At 39.7% G+C, this 22,244-nt stretch overlaps 1 protein-coding gene across 2 annotated transcripts in view; it reads left to right on the top strand.

Annotated features, from left to right (window-relative positions):
• NDP (norrin cystine knot growth factor NDP) overlaps positions 1 to 22,244 on the top strand; it is a 74,376-nt gene that overhangs the window by 42,399 nt on the left and 9,733 nt on the right. For both annotated transcript variants that reach the window (XM_075198176.1, XM_075198175.1), the window contains one exon: positions 1,003 to 1,352. In XM_075198176.1, coding sequence (XP_075054277.1) covers positions 1,179 to 1,352 — 174 coding nt within the window. In that variant the 5' untranslated portion in view covers positions 1,003 to 1,178. The remainder of the gene's footprint in view (positions 1 to 1,002; positions 1,353 to 22,244) is intronic.

Raw genomic sequence — 22,244 nt, forward strand, 5'->3', positions numbered from 1 at the left:
TCCACAGCTCCTCAATCCTGTAGACATGCAATATATTTTCAAATATCCTTTACTCTGCAGTTCATAATGACTCTTTGTTCCAAACAATTGTAGTTTTGTTTAGCTTTGTTTATATTAAGATTGCATTAAAATGAATTGGCTGTAATTTAAATAAGCATTTAACATGATTAGCGATGAGTGAAACAACGGCAATACATTGAGTGAATTGAGTTTTGTGACAGAACAGGTAATTTTACAGGAGTGCGAAGTTACAATCTTTAGGTTCCACTTTTTCTTTGCTGTTCTATGGAATGTCATTCAGCACCGTACTGGTAAATTCACAATTTTGGGATTTTATAGTCTATGAATAGAGCTGGGATGTTGACAGTCAATTCTCTCTGCCGAGCGATGGTGTTAGGGTAATAGTGGGAGCACTTTAAGTCCAAAATTTGCTAATAAAATGTGCAATTTTTTACAGTCAAATGCAAAATGAGGTGAATATTTTGGAGAACACTTGTGAATTTTGAGTTTAGAATACTTGTGATTTGAGTTTTTAGAATACTTTTTTTTAACTATATGCTAGTTCAAGTGCGAACCATTATATACAATCACCCATGTCAGGGGCGCACGCAGGATTTTTTTTAATAAAAAACGCGAGAGAGCTGCTGCGCTTGCGTACCCATGCACAGAAGCTCTTTTTCGGCAGCACTGTACTATACAGCAGCTGCAATATAGTACTGTGCCGCTATGTAGGGGCACTTCTTTAGCGGAGGGGAGGGGTTTCTGGAGACCCAGAACCCCCCCCTGCGTGCGCCCCTCTATGTCCTGTCTTAAACTCTAAATCAGGTAATCTGTATACTCTTTCTCCTCTAAAAGGAACATGATGTGATCTTCTTTATGGTGATATAGAGCAAATCAGTTTCATTTGCATGTTAAGACATTTTATATTTAATATGCATTTATTTCTGTAGATTTTCCACTTATTGTGCATAATGATGGCATATTCTTTCTTTAACATTATAGCAAAAACAACAATGGATTACCAGTTTGTCATCCAAAGGAAGCATCAGAACCAATGGCAACTGGGAAGATAATGCAAGAAGTTGACATTATTCTGCAACAAGCACACAGACTGTGCTCCTAGGTCCTGCAGTTCAAGGTCCTCATTTTGCTGTGTCTGAGAAGAATTGTAGAGAACAATGGGAAACTATGTCCTGGTAGCATGGATTTCTGTACTCTCAGTGGTGGGAATTTTAATTAACGCCGACAGTAAAAAGAGCAGTGCTTTCCTCACAGAATCGGACCCAGACCGCTGTATGAGGCATCACTATGTGGATTCTATTAATCATCCACAGCACAAATGCACTGCAAAGGTATGGAAAGATTTATTCCATTTCAGTAATTTAACTTTACTGACTAATAAGTGACATTTCAATGTATGTAGTTTACTGCAAATTAAAAGCATGTTTTATTATTTCTATTACAGGGGTTTTATATTGTAGATGATATGAAACCATTCCTTGTGATATAATTTTAATTTATATTGTTAAAATATTCCATCTTGTTGGATGAACTGTTTGAGAAAATCGAATTCACAGTTCAACATCACCTGCTTTTATGGTAACATTGGTGAGATCATGTATGCAAGACTGCAGAGAGTAACATTGTGCCCCGCAGCGTTTTGTGTCTCAGGGCCCCCATTAGAATGCACACTCAGCCTTGCCAAAGCCGGAACAGCGGATGCAACTTAAGGTTGGCGTATTTGTGCAAAATTAAAGCTCTACACGTTTTGACGATTCACAAATGATGTTTACTACATCAAAATGAATGGAAGAGACACATTTGGAGACGCAATATGATGCTAGCTTAAGAAAATGTAAGCACACAAGTATGTGTGGTAATTTGGGGTAAATGAAGACACATTGATTAATTCATGACATGCAAGATCATGTGATACCAGCGTTCCTGGATTTACATATTGCATCAGCTGTTGCATGGCAAGATGGTAATTATGCATGCTATGAAGATGGCTTTGTGTATGCACATAAGATAGGATGATCCACATATGTATAAATGAGTAGACACTTCCTTGGCAAGCCTGGTATTTAAATATGTAAGGTATGGATGTCCTTTATTTGTTTAAGATCACAAGATAAAAAAGACGCATGTTTTAGCACTTTTATATATGACAAAAAAATAAGCAATATGGGTAAGAATTTTCCACAAAGCTAATCTAGGCTAAGTTCAAGGGCATGGATAAGACTAGTCAAATTATATTATTTAATGCACTAATCAAGGAGGTAAAACCAGCCAAAAAGGGCAATACAGGAGCAAATATAAACATCATATGATTTGCTGACCTGCACTCAGGTAAAGCCATTTCAGCCAGGCACGTCTTCCGCTGCCAAGCCTCACGCCTCTGCTTTAAATGTTGTGACTTGATCTGTAGTTCTATAGCTGTCAAGTGGAACTTAAGTTGTATAATTGCAGCTGTGGGTGGTTACATTTAAGGACAGACAGTGTACTGATGACTGTCTCTATTATACAGTTGTTCTCTTGGATGTTAGACTGGTGTATAAAACATTCATCATTTTGTTATGTAGAAATGAGTATTGCCAATTGTAATAAACCAAAGTATTCCTTTTTTATAGCCTTTTACCGCTATGAGATAGTGAATAATACAAAATTCCTTCAACAATGTTGCAGATCATGTTTTCTTATGTTCATGGCATGTGCACCTTCTGCTCTATCTTGTGTCACATTGGCCATCATAATGCTCAAAGGACATAAGAATTAGGCCTTGTTCATAGCCATGCATTTGGTGTTTTCAAGTAAACCCACCAAGAAAACATCAAACAGCACAACTTTTTTTTATATGTTGAGCAAGACTCAATCCAACTAAATGAAAGGAAAAACATACATTAAAATAGATCTAGCACCTGCACATAATTGTACATTACAAAAAAACAAGACAATATATAAACAAACATATTAAATGTAATGAATTCTATCTTACAGCTGTATAGTTTATTTTAAATTGTTTTCTTAAAACTTTCTGCTTGATGTTAGTCATCTTGTGGGTAGGTATGTTTGACATGAGTATTAAGGTATGTTTCCACTTTAAACATCAATTTACTAGAGACTTTCCATTCCCAATAATAATAATTCCCTTTGGATCCCACCATTCACTGTAATAAGCAGAGTCTCAGCATTAACATGTAGCTTGGATCAGGGCAGGAATATAGCCCATGGGCACCCTATTTACCCCACCTTTGGAGCGATAAGCAAGTACCACTCCCTCCACTACCGTCTTAGTAGGTGGGAGGAGATGACGGGGGCGGTAGTATCTTCTGCTTCCAGCTGAGTGTGAACGTGGCACTGGGAAGTGACATCATATCCCAGTGCCATACTCTAAGCCAATCACAACATCAAAAAGCAGCTTCCTGCAACCTCACCGGTAAGAATATACAACTCCTCTTGCATGTCATTGGCCGGCACTCTGTGTAGGAGTTCAGCAGGGAAAATAATGAGTGACATTATGTTTTAAGTGCTCCATAAACCTTGACGCCTTTCATCAGAATTGTAATTGCTGCCACTATTTTGTATTACAGAAAGTTGGTTGTTATCACTGAAGATAAAATAAATGTTATTACAGTTCTGGAAAGATTTCTTACTATTAAATATCCAGAACCCTAGGGAGAATGTTTACAATACATTACTTACTGTGCTTTAATATCACAAGTTAGTTTAGAGGTTCTTGTAGTCATTTGATTTAGCTTGAAAGTAGTTTTATTACAAAAAAAAACTGGTAACAGATATGAGTATTTTCACAAACTTTAGGAAGTAAAAGCAAATATTATTCTTGGTGATGAACTGATGATAAAGATTGTTGAATAAGGATCTCCACTGGGTCTGTTATAAGCACAAACATTGAATTTTCATAATTTCAATAAGAATTAAAGGCAGTAAGCATTAAAGGTAATTAAACAGAATATGCAAATTGATCGTATAGAAATGGGCTGGACAGAGCTCATTTTGGTTGTCTTTTTATGTACACATTATTGTTTTATAAACTGTTACACTTTAGATTCCAAGATCCATCAATAGTTTAGAGTGCACTAAAAATGCTTCTCTCACAGCTATAGGCTTTTTTCAGTTATTGTTTTTGTTTCAAAACGTTCCCTAAATAACCCTGTCACATATACCTAGTGTAGACCACCGTTCTGTTGTATGATAAAGCAGCCTCACTAGGGGGCACATTTATCAACACTCGCAAAATATGAAAAATAGTTTTCAATCCTTATCGCATTGATAAGGTTTGAACTATTTCTCATGTTTATTAAAAAAGCAACACAGGAAAAGCAGTTCCGAAAAACTGCTGTTCCTGTGAAGAGGAAAACATACTTACCACTGCCTCTTTGTTCCCGAAGCAGTATGTGATGAACGGGGTTCTCTTCTGACTCCGGTGCGCATAAGCCGAGTGAAACCCTTGGGCATGCCCAGAGACATCTCCGCTCTGTCTCTGCAACTATAGTTGCAGAGACAGAGCGGTGAGTGACAGGGAGGGATCATGTGATCCCTCCACACATGCGCTGTCCAGCTCTGCTCTTCGAAGCAGAGCTGACAGCACTGAAATTTTTAATTTTATGATAATGTACGCCAGCTGAAAGGCGTACATTATCATGACAAGTTTCCGAAAAAATTTTTTGGGGGGAACTTGTTAGATTGCGGCCGGGACCAATCACCATACTGTAGTATGGTGACTGCTCCCAAAAACGAAAAGGAATGCAAAGCAGCAGATATCCCCGATATCTGCTGCGATGCACCCTTCTTAAATATGCGGGACACACAGAGGGACGTTTTTTTAATGGTAAGTGCACAATAGTGCACTATCCTTATTTGTTAAATATGCCCCTAGGAACTTGTGACATCAATGACCAGTATTCAGGAGACCCTGCTTCCTAGTGAACTGATTGGCTGCATTCTCATGAATATTAGCTCAGCCTAGATACTGGCCACGTCTGCTTTGTAGAGGCGGCAGATGTTCTTTAACTGTTTTATCATATTTGTCTGTCACATTAGTCCTTTTTAGTGAGTTAGTTTAAGTGATTTAAGTGTTAGTAAGCCTGGGTGTTAGACAAAGATACAGATTAATCACCCAGCTAGGATTCATACGGTAATAAAGTATCACTGAACAGCTCTGATGCACCTTCAAGAATATTTTGGCTCATATTAGTATTCAAACTGATATTTACTATTAACATCTGTTCACCAAACGCATCCAAAATTTGAGCATCAAAAATATTTTTTTAAAATGTTTTTGACACACCACAAATTGATAAAATTCAAGTTAACACATAGCTCCAGATGTTGGGCATTCTCCTGCCATAGTTTAGAACAAAGAATTCTGTTTGCAATGTTGATTTTATAAAAAAAGAGGCCATAGTAGAAGACAAACCATTAGAGGTTCGTTGATGCATAAACTGTCATGTGAAATGTTTTTAGCACATATCTCTTAGATTTGGCATTGAGTGTTAGCCAGAGATTTTTTTTTCTCATAGTGCAGGCAACTGACCTCCTCATTGCTAAATAGAACAGCAGTATGTTGTATGTTGAGATGTAAATACTTACTATAGTTTAAAAGGAATGTGTTTAAAATTGGGGTTTAATGTTGCATAGTTAGCAAGGTTAAAAAAGGACAACAGTCTGAAAAGTTCATTGTATTATAGGATGTTGCCGTATTTTTGTCTTTATGTGAAACGTTTGTAAAATATATTGATTTTTCTTTGTAGCTGCATTTATTACATGTTCATTTTGGAGATTAAAAAAATATCGTCCTTATATAAACATGAATGAGTGTATGACTGGGCAGGGGCGGATCTAGAAAACTGGTGTACCCGGGGCGATTTAGGGGGGGGCGATTTAGGCCCCGCCCCTTTCTAACATCTTAGGCTGCCGACGGCTGCATACTATGTGCAGGTCCGTCCAGCCGTGACAGGCAGGGACAGTGTGCTGCCCGGCTGCTCTGATTGTGTTTTAAAACACAATCAGAGCAGCCGGGCAGCACACTGTCCCTGCCTGTCACGGCTGGACGGACCTGCACATACTGTGCAGCCGTCGGCAGCAAGTGTCTGCTAGGGGGGGCGATCGCCCCGATCGCCCCCCCCCTGGATCCGCCACTGTGACTGGGCAGACTGTGAGTCAATGGAAGAATGCTTGTTTAGATTTAGGGGTCATATATAGATGAAAGGTGTGAATCTTAATTGTGATGCTGCTAATTGCCAATTTGCGCCTGCTTCCTCGTGTTCCAATTGACAATATATTAGTCTATGTTTAGGTTTTGCATCTTGTAAACTCCTAAATGTGGTGTGTTTGAAAATGTGAAATTGGGAAGTAAAAGAATTGTCTCCTTGTACATGTAGAATTAGGAGACCAAATACAATAAAACCATCCCTCTTCCAATGTTATACCAGCAGGGGTGCCATGACTCGTGCCATCCAGAAGATTCCCCTTACCCAGGTCCGGCCATGTCATTTGTGGAAGTGCTGCTCACATTGCGCATTGTTTTATTTATATTTATTTGTTTTTGGTTTATTTTTTATATATTAATAATTACGTTTTGAGGGCTGAATTAATTACATAACTTTATGTTATATAACAGGCTGGTAGTAGAAGTTGAAATCATGAAGAGCTCTGTCCAAAAGGGGCTGGATGGCAGGGTAACATCTGCTGGTGTTTGAAGGGTGTTGCACACAGGTGACAGCAGGCAAGGTCAGGGGGGGACACTGCAGGAGGGAGGTGTGATAAGGGTATGTGGCCAAGCAGTGTAGCATGAAAATGCGGAGCTTCACTGCTGACCAGTGATGTGGGGGCATGAATCTATAAAAGATTCAGGTTTCCGCCACTAGAGGGAGTGTGCATGCTTGGACCCGGGAAGTAAGAAGGAGTTCTAACAAGGTGGTGCGTGTTATGAGCCGAAAACCCACAATTATTTAAATAAGCCCAGTGGAAGATCCCCACCTTCAGGGGTACCACATAGAAGGCACCAGAAGGGGGTGTACATGGTGGCTGCCACAAGAGGACATTGTATAAAGAAGGGAGGAGAGTCAAGCAATTAAGTGTCCCCAACAACTAAGAGCACTTATATAAGAAAGAAGCTTCTATCCTGAAGTGTCAGCACCTTGGAAGTGGGTTTGTAGCCTAATGCCGGGTGGAGGCAAATGTAAATATACCCTGAATGGGGAAGATGTTACAGGATGCAGTAAGAGGGGAAAAGATGCCTCTGAAGAGCTCCCTGACAACATCCGCCATAGAGAGGGACAGAGGCAAACAGAAAACTTACCGTAATAAAACTGCAGCAAAAAACTTTTTTTGTAGTTAAACTGTTTAACTTCCCATAACCACACAAACATACACATAGCAGGATCATTGTAGCCAATTAACCTACCAATATGTACGGAACAGGGGAGAAATCCCACGGCCCAAAGACATACATACAACATTGCTTTGAGATGAGGGTAGACTGTATAAGAGTGTAAAATATATACAAGGTCATTGTTAGTTTCTCAAGTGACTTGGGGGCCAGGCCGTAACCAAGCTAAAGACATTTGTTGTCACTCCCAACAAATACACACTTATATGAGGATTCATACAAGCTATTTATCAAGCTGTACTGCAAATGGAGTGCAACTCGAGAACATTGCCAGATAAACAGTGCAGCCTCTAAATACAGTTATCCACAGACAGCAGTGATAAACACAGATTGGAAGTTACCTCTCCTGTGGACAATCCTTATATAGTTACAAGAGACACCTCTTACAGCTGCTCAGGTGTCATGCAACAGTGTAAGTATGGGTAATAATCTGCTGTTACCTGCACAGATTCTGGGTTCTATTTCTAAAAAGTAATTGCTTTACCATGCAAAGCATGGGGAAGCCTATTTATCAATGATACAGGTAAAGTCACAATCCTTGTTCTGTTATCACCATCTCAGTCGGTGGTAGTCAGCATATCGATGCGGACAACCCCGACAAGACTTACCCAGACTTCTTCACACCGAAGGGCTCCATCCCAAAGATACTGCAGGATGACTGATGTGCCTACCGACTGCAAGCAGTCGCGATGAATGAAAAAGCCGGCGCGACTTGACGTTAGTATGGTGATAACACACAAATATCTTAGAAAAATGTTTTATTTAATTTTAACAAGCTCCATACACATGACTCCATCATAATTAATGATAACCCTTAATAATAATTGAACAATCCAAGTATGTAAACCCAGTACTAATTTTAAGCCATGCCACATGAATTGAAACCATTCAAAATTAATATCTCACCCCTGATAATGACAAGTAAATATTAGGCCCTTCAAATAAATTTAAATAGCTTAAAATGAATGTATCTCCGATGCTACATAATCCCCCTTTTCTTATTAAATGTAACAATTAATCTAAACAATTAAGACTTACCTTCCAGCTTATGTAATATTCATTTGCTCAGGATTCACCTTCAGGACTGATCTCTGAAGTTGGCTCATAGGTGCAGTTGCAGTCATGACAGTTATAGTGTTAAAATGTTAGGATAGGAAGAGTGGTATTTAGATTTTTATCCCACCTCACACTGTACAGTAGAGGTAGGGAGGTTCACTCTGACCTGGGAGATGTTACAGTCTGTGTGTATGAAGAAGTAGTAGTGACTGTGAGGTGATAGGCTGATTGATTAGCCTATCACTTTACTCTTTTTCCTTCCAGTAGGTAGGCATTGCCGGACACATAAGTGAATTACGCCCAATAAGAAGCTTCCACTCTCTGCCCTGCTCCTCCCAGCCCCAGGAGTTTCACATTACAATGCTGTATTTCCTGCGACTGGGAGGAGCAGTACAGAGTGTAGGCTCCTTATTGGGGGTAATTCACTGATGTGTACAGCGATGCCTGCTTATTCAAAGGAAAGAACATAACAAAATAGTGATAGTGTTCTGTACAGATTATGTAATTCAAGCACAAGGTGCTCATCATCATCATCATCATCATTAGCTATTTACTGGGCAACGGGACCCATCCCCTAAGTGAGGAGGGGGGGGCAACATGGCTACAGAGAATCAATTTGGAAAGATGTTCCACATGTAAAACCCTAAAAAGATCTACACATGCGTTCTGGACCAACGGCATAAAGATGACGTTATCATACAATTTTTTTTAATTTATTCCACAAAATGTGAATGTGATTTTAACAACTTACTTGAATACATTTGCCTTATGGTACTTCACTATGTTTGTTCCTCTCCTTTTCCCCTATGCATGTTTTTGCTAACTGGATGTGAAGATTTCCGACACCGTTAAGGTCATAACACTACACCTAACACTAATACCGGACAAATTGAACATTTTGCTGCAATTAACATTGAGCTGATTTAAAATACTAATTCTGGACTGTTAAAACATCTCTAATCGCTATGAAATAGTGGAGTCTTGCAATAATGTTGAGTGGTTATTGAACTAAACTAAATTGGCAATTTAGGCTACAGAATCCCGGTTATGTGGAAAATTTTGATTATAAGTTCTTTAAGTGATTGTTGATGTATAGACACTGCTTACTTACTCATAAAGGTTTGCACTTACTGTGTTTTACAAAGTGAACAACATCTTATACATATTGTTCATCAAAACTATGGGGCATAAATCAAAGATTTTCGTAACTTGTGCCCAATAGCTAACACCAGCTGAAGCTTGCGTTATCCATTAAAGCCTATGGAGAGAGCATTGCGGTAGAGGGATCCTTGCAGGTACAGCAGTTTTTCATGACTGCTGTTCCTAGTGAAGAATTTTAATAAATAGTCACGATATTTCAATGCTAATCTTTGCGATAAGGATTGAAATGGATTGTGTTGAAAAAGCGATGGTTAATAAATATACTCCTATATGTTCCTAATGCATTTCTAGACACCATAAGCAGTGAACTAATTAAGAACTGAGCCACATTACATCATCGTTCTTTTTCATTTCATTACACTTAACCTATCCCTGACCCCAATTCCTTCCTCATTGCGCCCATGCCACATATATGTTTGCTGATCTATAATCTCAAAGGGAAATAAGGCACCTTAGGGTCTGTGGGATCATCCCTATTCCCTCTCCACCAATCTGATGTAAATTTGTTACTTCTAATTATTTGAATCAAGCTCATCAGTTATATAGCTTCTATGCTTGACAAATACTTGAGCATAAGGTAGATGCTACTATACACATAATTAAAATCTAATATAAATCATCATCATTAGCTATTTATATAGCGCCACTAATTCTACACGGCTGTACAGAAAACTCACTCACATCAGTCCCTACCCTTTGGAGCTTATTACAGACTAAATTCTCTAACATACACATACACACACAGACGAAGAGAAACTAAGGTCAATTTAATAGCAGTCAATTAACCTACCAGTATGTTTTTGGGGTGTGGGAGGATACTGGATATTGGGCAGCATGGTGGCTAAGTGGTTAGCACTTCTGCCTCACAGCGCTGGGGTCATGAGTTCAATTCCTGACCATGGCCTTATCTGTGTGGAGTTTGTATGTTCTCCCCGTGTTTGCGTGGGTTTCCTCCCAGTGCTCCGGTTTCCTCCCACACTCCAAAAACATACTGGTAGGTTAATTGGCTGCTATCAAAAATTTACCCTGGTCTCTCTCTCTCTGTCTGTGTGTGTATGTTAGGGAATATAGACTGTAAGCTCCAATGGGGCAGGGACTGATGTGAATGAGTTCTCTGTACAGCGCTGCGGAATCAGTGGCACTATATAAATAATGGCGATGATGATGATGATGATGATGATGGAGCACTCAAAGGAAACCCACACAAACACTAGGAGAACATACAAACTCCTCACAAATAAGGCAATCAAACCAATGCTGTGAGGCAGAAGTGCTAACCACTAAACCACTATGCTGCCCATAAATAGTAAATACTGTAATACAAAGTAAATGAAAGCTAGCTGGTTGATTATCAACAAGCTCATAATGGAAATCATGTTAATATAGCATCTGTTGGGTTGTTAACTGCATAAAATATACTTCACAATTGATAGAAATAAAAGTTTGGCATCAACATTTGGCTCAAATAAAAAAAATTTTTTTTTAAATGTCTTCTACTAGCATTTTACTGTGCTGACTATTTGCTTTTTCATAATATTCAACAAAATATTTCATGTTACTTATGAGGATTCGTGCGGTTGGAACTGTGGTTCTCTAGATACCCGGATCTCTAAGTTTATGGATCATGCTGGTAAGTAAGCAAGAAAGAGATAATAACCTCTATATATAAACAAAGTGTACACACAAAGTAAATGCAACAGTGCTCCCCAAGGAGAAACGTGTGCACCCACCAAATATAACCAAGTGTCAGTAAATTCACCAGTGTCAGTAAAAAAAACAGCAAAGTCCCCAGTAGGTTACCTCCCAGCTCAAAGTCCTAACAGGCACAAACTCCAGGCAACAAGGTCCACAGATGGCAATCCAGGTTGGCCAGGGGTCATGATCCGTTAGGTGGGTCTGTGTGTATTGCTGATCCTGGCCACTCTACCAACTCTCCACCAGCTTGATGGGACTCTGGGTATCAGTCTTCCTACTGATGTAGGCTCACCAATTCCACAAATTCTGTGATGCAATGTCTCTAGATGCAGTGATTCAGTCTTAGCAGTTCAGTACCTAAGCTAGCTGAATAGGTTTCTGGTTCAAACAGTTTTCTCTGGCACTGATAGTGTATGGCTACTCAACATCAGTCCAAGTTCTCTCTGTCCAGAATACCCCAGCAACAACAACCTCTCTCCTCCAGCTTTCCCCTATTTGTTCTTCCCCAAAATCCCCCGATCCCCCCCCCCCACCCCGTGCCATTCCCCCGTGCCATTCCCCCGTGCCATGATCTATCTTAATTTAAACTCATGAAATCCAGGGGCTGACTTGGCGGGGGGTGGGCAGGGCAGTATATGGCCCCCTGGGCGAGTCCCATATGGGCTACCGTGGGATAGATTACTGAGATACCTGCATTTATTTTTCCTTTAAAGTGTTCCTAATAGGCCGCTGAGCCAAGTCTCGCCCCCCCCCCCCAGGCTAAAATTTGACAGTCAGGCCGTGATGTAACCTCATCTGAATTTAACAAAAAGGCCCTACTCTTGGGCTGGTATGTAGCAGAGGGTGTTAAGACATACGTCCCATCTGCCCTGATTTAGGCAGGACCCATATCTTTATGGACCTTCGCACTAGTTAGAAATTTTGTCCAGACTACAAGAATCTTGGGAGATATGTACTGCTCTGTACATCTGGGGGCTGTATTTAGGGGAGGAGGGATTTGGCCTGCCTAACACTTCAGAAGGCACCAGGGAAAGTGGCATGCCCACAACATTATGCAACCACATCCCCAATGTAATATGATCATGTATCATCATCATCAGCAGCTATTTATATAACGCCAATAATTCCGCATATCAGTCCCTGCCCTATTGGAGCTTACAGTCTACATTTCCTAACACACACACGTCAATTTGATAGCAGCCAATTAACCTACTAGTATGTTTTTGGAGTGTGGGAGGAAACCGGAGCACCTGGAGGAAACCCACGCAAACATGGGGGGAACATGCAAACTCTCTTTCATAGGGAGCGTGACCATGTCCTGATTCCATAACACAGAGGGCCTCATTCATTAAGGCACGCAAATGAAAGTATTGTGTGTGTTTTTGAAACGCATGCAATTCGACCATACGCACGTTCGTATTCAACTTCAAGCGGATCTGAATAATCTTTCCTTGTTGAATACGGGTCTAAGTACGCTCTGCATTTACAGCACTTGCTGTATTGAGACAGACACAATACACTGCAGTACAGTACATATGTGGAATATAAAATCCCAGCAGAAAGCACAGGAAAAAAAGTATTCAATTATTGTCACCTATTAGTAATAGTCAATAATTAATTTCTTTATTTTTTTCCCCATGAACTACATTTATCAGAATGTTATTAATGTATACTGCACATAATGCATTTTTACAGTTGTTCTTGATTGTAAACGTCCTAGCACGCGTACGTGACCATCAACACTATCACTCGACACAGGTGAAAATGATATGACTGAAAAACACATAGTTTAGAGATGCCTAAAGCTTGAATCTGATGCTGTTGCGTGCGCTGGACCTTGGCACTCCCTTACTGTACATTGACTATGTGCATACACCCCTTCTCCTCCCCGTTCCGTCAATGAATTTGTAGGCTGTCGGAAGTGTCCTTTGCGTTTGAATATGAGTAGCATATACTTGCGTTCACTGGCGTATAGTCCATTTCTGGGCATGCACAGTGCAATTTAACACAAAATATGGCACATATCAACATTTACATTCCTTAATGAATCAGAACCAGAATGTTGGGAACTTGTGATTTTGATGGTAAATTAGGCTGTTGTAGATCTAATTGACCACAAATTGCAGCATGTAAATGCAGTCGAATGATAATTACATCTTAAGGTGTATATACTTATCATCTTACAATGCTGATATTGCCCTGTCTGGTCAATCTGTTTGGCCCAAGAGCTGAATCTGTGATTCTTTTATATTTGATTGTCACAGATTGAAAGAACTTCTGGATTCCCAGGAGACCAGGCAAATTTCCTAGAGAGTATTATAATGTGGGTGGGGGATGTGATGCAAATAACGTCATCATGCCCACCCTCCCCAGTGGCCACCAAATGCCAAAGGTGTGCTGACACAATTTACATTATTGTAAACTTTGCCCCATCCACTTGATGAAACAAATCACTCTATGAAGCAGTGTCCCATCTATTATTTCCACGCCCTTCCTCTGCATCTCCCTGAAGCCAGTAGGCAATATTGCATAGGGGCACCTTTTGTCTTTTTCTGCTAATCCTGCTTTACCTACTTTTATATTCCTCACTATTCACTGTATTTAGCAGGGTCCTGACACTCGTATATATTGTATAAATACTGCTTATGATACCTGAGAATCCCATTGTGGAATTATAAGCTCCAACATGCTGAGACTTGTTGTTCCACTACTGCTGGAGAGTGACAGGTTGCTGGAGCAGCATTGTACAGAGAAAGAAACTTCTTTATTTTGGTGATGGTGTCCAATAAAGTTTAGTGTAATACTACCCAAATTTCAGTTAGTTCTCCGGACCCCCGGGAGAGCAGGCCTTTCTCCCAGATTCCACCCACTTCTTAGATGGATGCTCAGTGATGCTGTTTGCTGCGAATCACAAATGTCACAATTTGTGATAACAGGCTCCCCTGCACTTGCCTCTTGACCTCTCTTCTGGATCTCCCAAAACATAAATTTTAAAAGATGACAAGTATGGTATTTGTTTCATTTACAGTTTCACCTCAGCAATTTGTGTATTGTGGCTTATTGCTAAACAAAATAATAATAATAATAATAATAATAATAATAATAATTGCAATACAACTCACTCCAAAATGAAAAAGCCACAAAAACAAAATGGACACAAAATAAGCGCATTAATAGCGGGCTAGATTAACCAAATTTCTGAAGTCATATATAAAGTGTGACACGATGGGTATGACAGACATCAACTTACGCATCTGTCACTTTGAACATTTAAGTGTGCGTGCATATGGACTTGTGTTTCCTGTTTTATTAATCTACTCTGTGTAACTTTGACAGTAGACACAAGTTAAATGGACTGAGTAATGCCACCTTTTTCTTACATAAGCCAGGTGGGTTACAACTGTTCATCTCAGTTGTTTAATTGGACTGCAAAATGGTGGAGGAACTATTTCCATGGCCTCCATCCACCCTTCCTTTGGATAAACAGGAAGCCGGCAAACTCATGAAGCTCTTAAAACGTCACAAATGCTTGTAAGGGGTTAAAATGAGGAGTTGCTCTTGATTAACTGGAATCAGGATGCTAAATAACCAGTCTAGACCACTATTGTTCTTCCTTGGACTTTAACAGACACCGAGGCAATCGTGGTTGCTGCTTTAAACCTTGCGTTTTCTTCACATCTTGAACACATCTGGACATACTGCATCAGGAAAAACTGTGCTCCTACAGGTGCTACTTGTGAGTCTGCCCTCCTCGTGTGCCCACTAGAGTAGGGTGACTGGGGTCCAGACTCCTACCACAGTGGCTGAAAATTTAAGGCCAAGTTGCCGGACCCAGTAAGATACAAAAATAAGGACTATAGCTTGGCAGGGAAACTTCATAGCTGCAGTTTGGCCGCACACTGTTTAATCATTACCCCATAGGATTTTCCAACTTTGCCTGGAAACATTATAACTTATTGAAGTAATTTATTTTATTTATAAAATGGTTATTGTTATATTGACTCTGCGACACTGTGGGGGTTCTGTTGAGTTTTTGGTGAAGGAACTGGTGATTATTTAGGATAGGTACACACTGCAGAAAGTTTCAGCCTATTTTATCTACAACTATTGTACCTATGACTGGTCCGATCGGTCAGTCGATTCATGTGTAGACACTACACATGTTTTAAACGATTTTTGCAAGACCAACCGTCCGACCAGTGATTTTTGACAGGCATAACATTGACTTTAAAGATTGTAATTCTGAACATACTGAAATGATATATGGGCTCTCTACAGCAATATGCTGCAAAAATTTAAATGAAGGGCGGAACATCGCCCATTTGCCTGACATTTGGACAGGCACGACGTTGGAGAGGTAGAGGCATCTTAAATTTACATACACACGCCCCGAAAGGAGTCTCTGCTTGAGGAATTACTTGTGAATTCATACAAACTGCAAGATCAGAAGGCAGTTGGAATGAGATTTTTCATCAGGACGAGCAAGCAAATGAAACAACAATTGGTACTTTGGAAGAACTCTCTTTCATCGTATAAGTATACATACTAATGCAATATCTGGCCAAAAGGTCGTTTATCGGATGATTGGCCCGATAGTTGGCTGAAAAAACGGAAGTGAGTACTAGCCTTAAAATTATTTTTGTTGTAGTATTAGCTTTGTTTACAGGTGTGTATTATCTTTCTCTTCTTGCCTGTGTGATCTAAAGAACCCTAAGAGGCCAGGATTAGTTAGTGAGCTCCAGATCTAACACCCAGGTATCCTGACACTATGTTTCTATGTAAAGTTTAAGCCTACATAAATGATCATTAATATTGTTATTATTAATTTCATGTTTTTGAGGATTTCTATTTCTCTATTTAAGGAAAAAGCAATGAACAGAAAGTTTACAATGCCAGCACAGCTTCTAACATGTCAGAAACAATTACTCAGGAAACGAGAATTGGTACAAAAAGAAGAGTTGAACATTTCTTAATGAATTCCCCAGCTGATGAGCAAAGTCTTTCAGCCATGACCTATATTGTCCCATCTTTGAGTTATAATTTAAAACAGCAGTTTATTTTAATCCAGCTTTCTACCAGTAAAACATAAAATGTTTTTTTTAAACAAAACCCATAAACCACATATACAAATCTTAAATTGAAATCTTCAAAAATCCTATTTATAACATATATCTCTACTCTTGTTTTTTTCAACATATCAAAAGATTATTTTTATTAAATAGCTAAATCTAACCAATTACAATGTAATATGCTTTGTGGGTTTTCAGGGAATCATCGGTGCAATAATAAAGCAAAGAGACCTGGAAAGAGCATATCACGAAGGATATTACGCTAATAGCAATCGAAGCAATTATACTAAAATGAAGCTCCAGCTGCACGATTCATTAAGGATCATTTACAAACAGTATATGTATAAAACTGCAGCACAAATGTTCTTTTCTTATGTCGCAACCACTTTGGAGAAGTAAATTTGACAAATTGGATGAATTTCATTTTGTGGGACAGGATTGTTTAGAGGAAATAATGGGTGGAGATGACACATTTGTAGGGGGGTTTCCTGCTTTGTGTGTGTGCACATAGGTAGTTTTTCCACGCAAAAGGTTTTGAATACTCTGCACATGTGAGGTCCCAGAAACTGTGTCTTGTATCTCCACCCATAATACAACACACTTTGTGCTATCCTCAGCTATCCACCCCTGCCCCCGAGCAATAGAGCAATTCTCACTATCAAACATGCAATGAGGGAGGGTGACCTCTCATCTGGGAGTCCAGAAGAGCTTCCCAAAATTCGCTTCAACCAATGTAAGGCAAAGCTTCAAATATACAAAAATTACATATGTCCCAATGTCTCTTCAATATTGTTTGTGAGTAATGGAGACATCCATGTAGTGTTACAATGAATAAATGTGGTTGTTTGAATGTGAAATTAGGTTTTATATTATTGTGACTTTTTACTGTTGCCATCACATTCTTAGCATCTACCAACCCACAAAGATAGGTACAGATTGCATTTACCAGAGTGTTTCCAAAGATTGTGAAATGGGTGTGCATCTTGAAATGTGCTAGGCGGCAAGTAGCGACACTTGCAAACCTAAAAAATAATCCCTCATCCACAGAGTCTGCGGCTTGCAAATTACCTTTATTGTTTCTGGATTTCTAGTTTACACTGAGTTATCCCAAATGACTAGTGCCATGCCTATTTAGGACATAACGTAGAGGATTGCCATGTTTGGTCTTGGAGATAAACCCTCAGGAATGTATCTTAGTACAACAGCACCACATGTTTAAAGTGACATACAATTATAGGTATGTCAAACAGCGACATGTGATGGGTTTGCAATCAAACAGTTTTTTCTCTCTCAAAAGCCCTGTAGGCAATTCTGATGTGGTTACTAATCTGGGGCAGAGAGATACAATTAACAGCTATCTTGGCACTATACAAAAGCATGTATTACATTTTCATATTATTACTCTGGTACCCACTGTAGGGGCCCAGTGCTAATTAGCATTAAGCTGTGCCTCTCGAGGTGCAGGGGCCCGACTGTTTAGACCTCCACCCCCAGAGAACCGTGCCCAATGCCTTGTAGCACAATATAGGGTAAAAGAGGGTGTTTCACATCTGGTTTTACCAGGCGTTTTTGTCTAAACCACAAGATTTAGACATTTTCACACCGAAAACACATTGCCAGTGGTTTGAGTTGTCACCCTCCAAAAAATGCTGGTTAGTAAATTTACCCTCATGTGATATGTGACTAATCAGCACACTAATTGGTTCAATGTATTGTGATTGATATTATCTTCTATTCATGTAGTTCAATCTTTTTCTAGATCAATCTGAATTCCAGTGGAAATAATATATTCCAAAAATGGAACTGTCCATTGTTCAAAAATAAAAATGTTCACTTTTGCATGGAGACCATTGTCTTGTAGGCTTTGCAGTACTATGTTGATATGTGTGAGGATACCGGGTTTATCTGGCCCAATTATACCTATTTCCTGCTGGCTGGCCACGCAGGGGTGCCTTACTATGCCAGGAAGCCTACTCAGTACCTTCTAAGGTTCTTCTAGTAACTCAGGCAAATGTAGTTAGAAAAGTACAACAATACATTTATTGTAATGTACACAATCATAAGAATATTATATACAAACAGTAAATAAGTACCAGGCAGGTTTACCACATTGTCTGCCCCTTACCCTACTAGCTTAAGAAGCTTCGGTCACCTGGATGTCTTCACTTGAAGAATCCAAGACCCATGGAGTTCTTCTGAGCTGTAGATGTACCAGCTCATTCCAGCAGCAGCCTAGACCTCAACGCTGTAGTTCTTCCCAGGATCACATCCAAGACAGCACAACCACCTTTGTCTCATTTTATCCTCTATTCCCTGTAGTTTTCCCATCCTCCAAGGACTGAGTCAGGGGTGGCCTTAAATAGTGGGATCCTCTGAGAGTGTCTGTCTGTTAACAGGGGTGTTACAGAGTTGTCCCTTCTTATCTCATTGTCTGCTGAATACAACCTGAAACATTGGGGACATACTCAAGTTAATAAAGGAGCAAGACCAAGATGATCAAAAGGACACTCGCAGTATTAACCCCCCTTACAAGCTTTTTCAGCCAGGTCTAACTTTGAATATATACAGCCCCCTCATGTGTATCCTGGAACTGGACCACACCCATTCCTTACCCATAGTCCACCTGGCTTCAATTTGAGAACAATGCATAACAGCATCACTGAAATAACAATATATTTTAACAATGGGTAACATGCAGGCCCGGCGCTCCCATTAGGCAAGGTTAGGCACTTATAAAAATAGTCAGGTTCTGGGCGCTTGTAAAGGAAAGATATATCAATTTAATATGGATAGGTCCACAATACGCTCCGGCCGGAACGAGACAGCTTAGATGTGTTAAACAATTAACATGCATCAATTGACACTGCCGAAAACAATGATAATGGTAAAAAACACTATAAACTCAGTGTGATTGAAAATATGGTTAGAGTGCACTTGCAAGCTACTAAAATATGAAATGACAATTGGTATGAACCGCAAAAAGGGAATGTAAGGAAATATAATGTCCAGAGTTGTAAAATAAAAATGTTGGTGATGATGAAAAATGCAAGCAAAAATGAAATTGGTAGCCGTTACTCACATGAAGCAGGGATGTCTGGCTGTCTATAATGCAGACAGGCACTTAGTAGCGGTCCCAGAGTCTGTGCTGATGAGGTTAGATATAACGTTGATTTCAATGATAAAAAGCACCCAGCAGAATGCCAATTATTAAAACAAGAATGAGGAAGAAAGTTCTTCTAGTTCCTAAAGGGAAATCCTCTCCTTGTTGAAAGAAAAAATGATCCCGCTCAAATAGCGTGTGCACGCTGCGGGATATCTTCGTGTTGAGATTAAATGTATGGATATCAAAATGCCTCCAATAATGGACAGGTACCCAGCAGAATATAGGTGGTGATGATCCAAATGTAGTCCTCCTAATCCCCAACGTAGTCTCTCTCTTTCTCATAAAGTTGAGGCTAAACAGGGGAAGCGGTAGTGCCGCTACGGATGAGCGCATACACGCTACAGGCTGGTCTCCGATGTGGATGTCTGTATATGGTAATGTAAGATGCTAGCATGCTAGTAAGTTGAATAAAACTGAGTTGAGGGACAGTCTCCAACGCGTTTCGCCCGGTGGCAATGGCCAGTGGGCTTCCTCAGGGATAGTAATGTCCAACTGGTCTTCCTAGCCAGTTTTTAAAGAGATCCGGATGTGCCAATCAGCCAAGAGGCAATGGAGTAATTAAGTAATTAGTGAATAAATCTGAGTACTGGTGATTGCACAACAATCCAACAGGCATGATGGAAAAAAACAAAAGAAAACGATAGTGCACTAGTTGCAAAACAAAAAAGAGCATGTTTGAACATATATAGAAAAATATATATAAATAGATCTGGTTGCATAAATATTAATTGGTGATGTACATGGTATATATATGAAATGAACAAAAATAAATAAAAATAAATAAAAATAAAAATAAAAATAAAAATAAAAATAAAATAAAAATAAAAATAAAAATAAAAATAAAAATAAAAATAAAAAATATTATTATTTTTTTTTTTTTTTTTTTTTTTTTTTTTTTTTATTTTATTTTTATTTTTATTTTTATTTTTATTTTTATTTATTTTTGTTCATTTCATATATATACCATGTACATCACCAATTAATATTTATGCAACCAGATCTATTTATATATATTTTTCTATATATGTTCAAACATGCTCTTTTTTGTTTTGCAACTAGTGCACTATCGTTTTCTTTTGTTTTTTTCCATCATGCCTGTTGGATTGTTGTGCAATCACCAGTACTCAGATTTATTCACTAATTACTTAATTACTCCATTGCCTCTTGGCTGATTGGCACATCCGGATCTCTTTAAAAACTGGCTAGGAAGACCAGTTGGACATTACTATCCCTGAGGAAGCCCACTGGCCATTGCCACCGGGCGAAACGCGTTGGAGACTGTCCCTCAACTCAGTTTTATTCAACTTACTAGCATGCTAGCATCTTACATTACCATATACAGACATCCACATCGGAGACCAGCCTGTAGCGTGTATGCGCTCATCCGTAGCGGCACTACCGCTTCCCCTGTTTAGCCTCAACTTTATGAGAAAGAGAGAGACTACGTTGGGGATTAGGAGGACTACATTTGGATCATCACCACCTATATTCTGCTGGGTACCTGTCCATTATTGGAGGCATTTTGATATCCATACATTTAATCTCAACACGAAGATATCCCGCAGCGTGCACACGCTATTTGAGCGGGATCATTTTTTCTTTCAACAAGGAGAGGATTTCCCTTTAGGAACTAGAAGAACTTTCTTCCTCATTCTTGTTTTAATAATTGGCATTCTGCTGGGTGCTTTTTATCATTGAAATCAACGTTATATCTAACCTCATCAGCACAGACTCTGGGACCGCTACTAAGTGCCTGTCTGCATTATAGACAGCCAGACATCCCTGCTTCATGTGAGTAACGGCTACCAATTTCATTTTTGCTTGTATTTTTCATCATCACCAACATTTTTATTTTACAACTCTGGACATTATATTTCCTTACATTCCCTTTTTGCGGTTCATACCAATTGTCATTTCATATTTTAGTAGCTTGCAAGTGCACTCTAACCATATTTTCAATCACACTGAGTTTATAGTGTTTTTTACCATTATCATTGTTTTCGGCAGTGTCAATTGATGCATGTTAATTGTTTAACACATCTAAGCTGTCTCGTTCCGGCCGGAGCGTATTGTGGACCTATCCATATTAAATTGATATATCTTTCCTTTACAAGCGCCCAGAACCTGACTATTTTTATACGTATCTAACATTGTTGGGAGTTTAGGGGTCCCCCACACACTCTCAGGTTCGCATTTGGCTGCTTCATATATTTGGAGGAAGCGCAGCCTATCCCTCTTTTTCAACCAAGGTTAGGCACTTGCCTAGAGCGCCGGGCTCTAGAGGGCGCCTGGAGGGTGCCACAAGAATGTAAATTACTTTAAAACTGTGCGGCGACCGCTGACCATACCTGTCACGGCTGCCGCACAGCATTCAGATGCACGGGGGAGGGGGAAGAGGCTATTGCTCACCACTGCCGCCTCTCTGCTCTGTCTCCTCCCCTCCACTCACTAGTGTCAGTGAGTGGAGGGCAGGAGATGGAACAGAGAGGCGGCAGTGGTGTGACAAGGTAAGGAAAGACGGGGTGAGGGGGGAGGAGGGCGCCGATTTTTTCAAAATGCCTAGGGCGCCATGGACCCTAGCACCGGCCCTGGTAACATGTAATGAAGAAGTAATTTATATAGGCATGGCTACAATGTAAACTTATCCACATGTAATTAGACACTTCAGTGGTGAGCTGGGGCACAAAAA

The sequence above is a fragment of the Mixophyes fleayi genome, chromosome 2, assembly GCF_038048845.1.
Source record: "Mixophyes fleayi isolate aMixFle1 chromosome 2, aMixFle1.hap1, whole genome shotgun sequence".
NCBI classification, from domain to species: Eukaryota; Metazoa; Chordata; class Amphibia; order Anura; family Limnodynastidae; genus Mixophyes; species Mixophyes fleayi.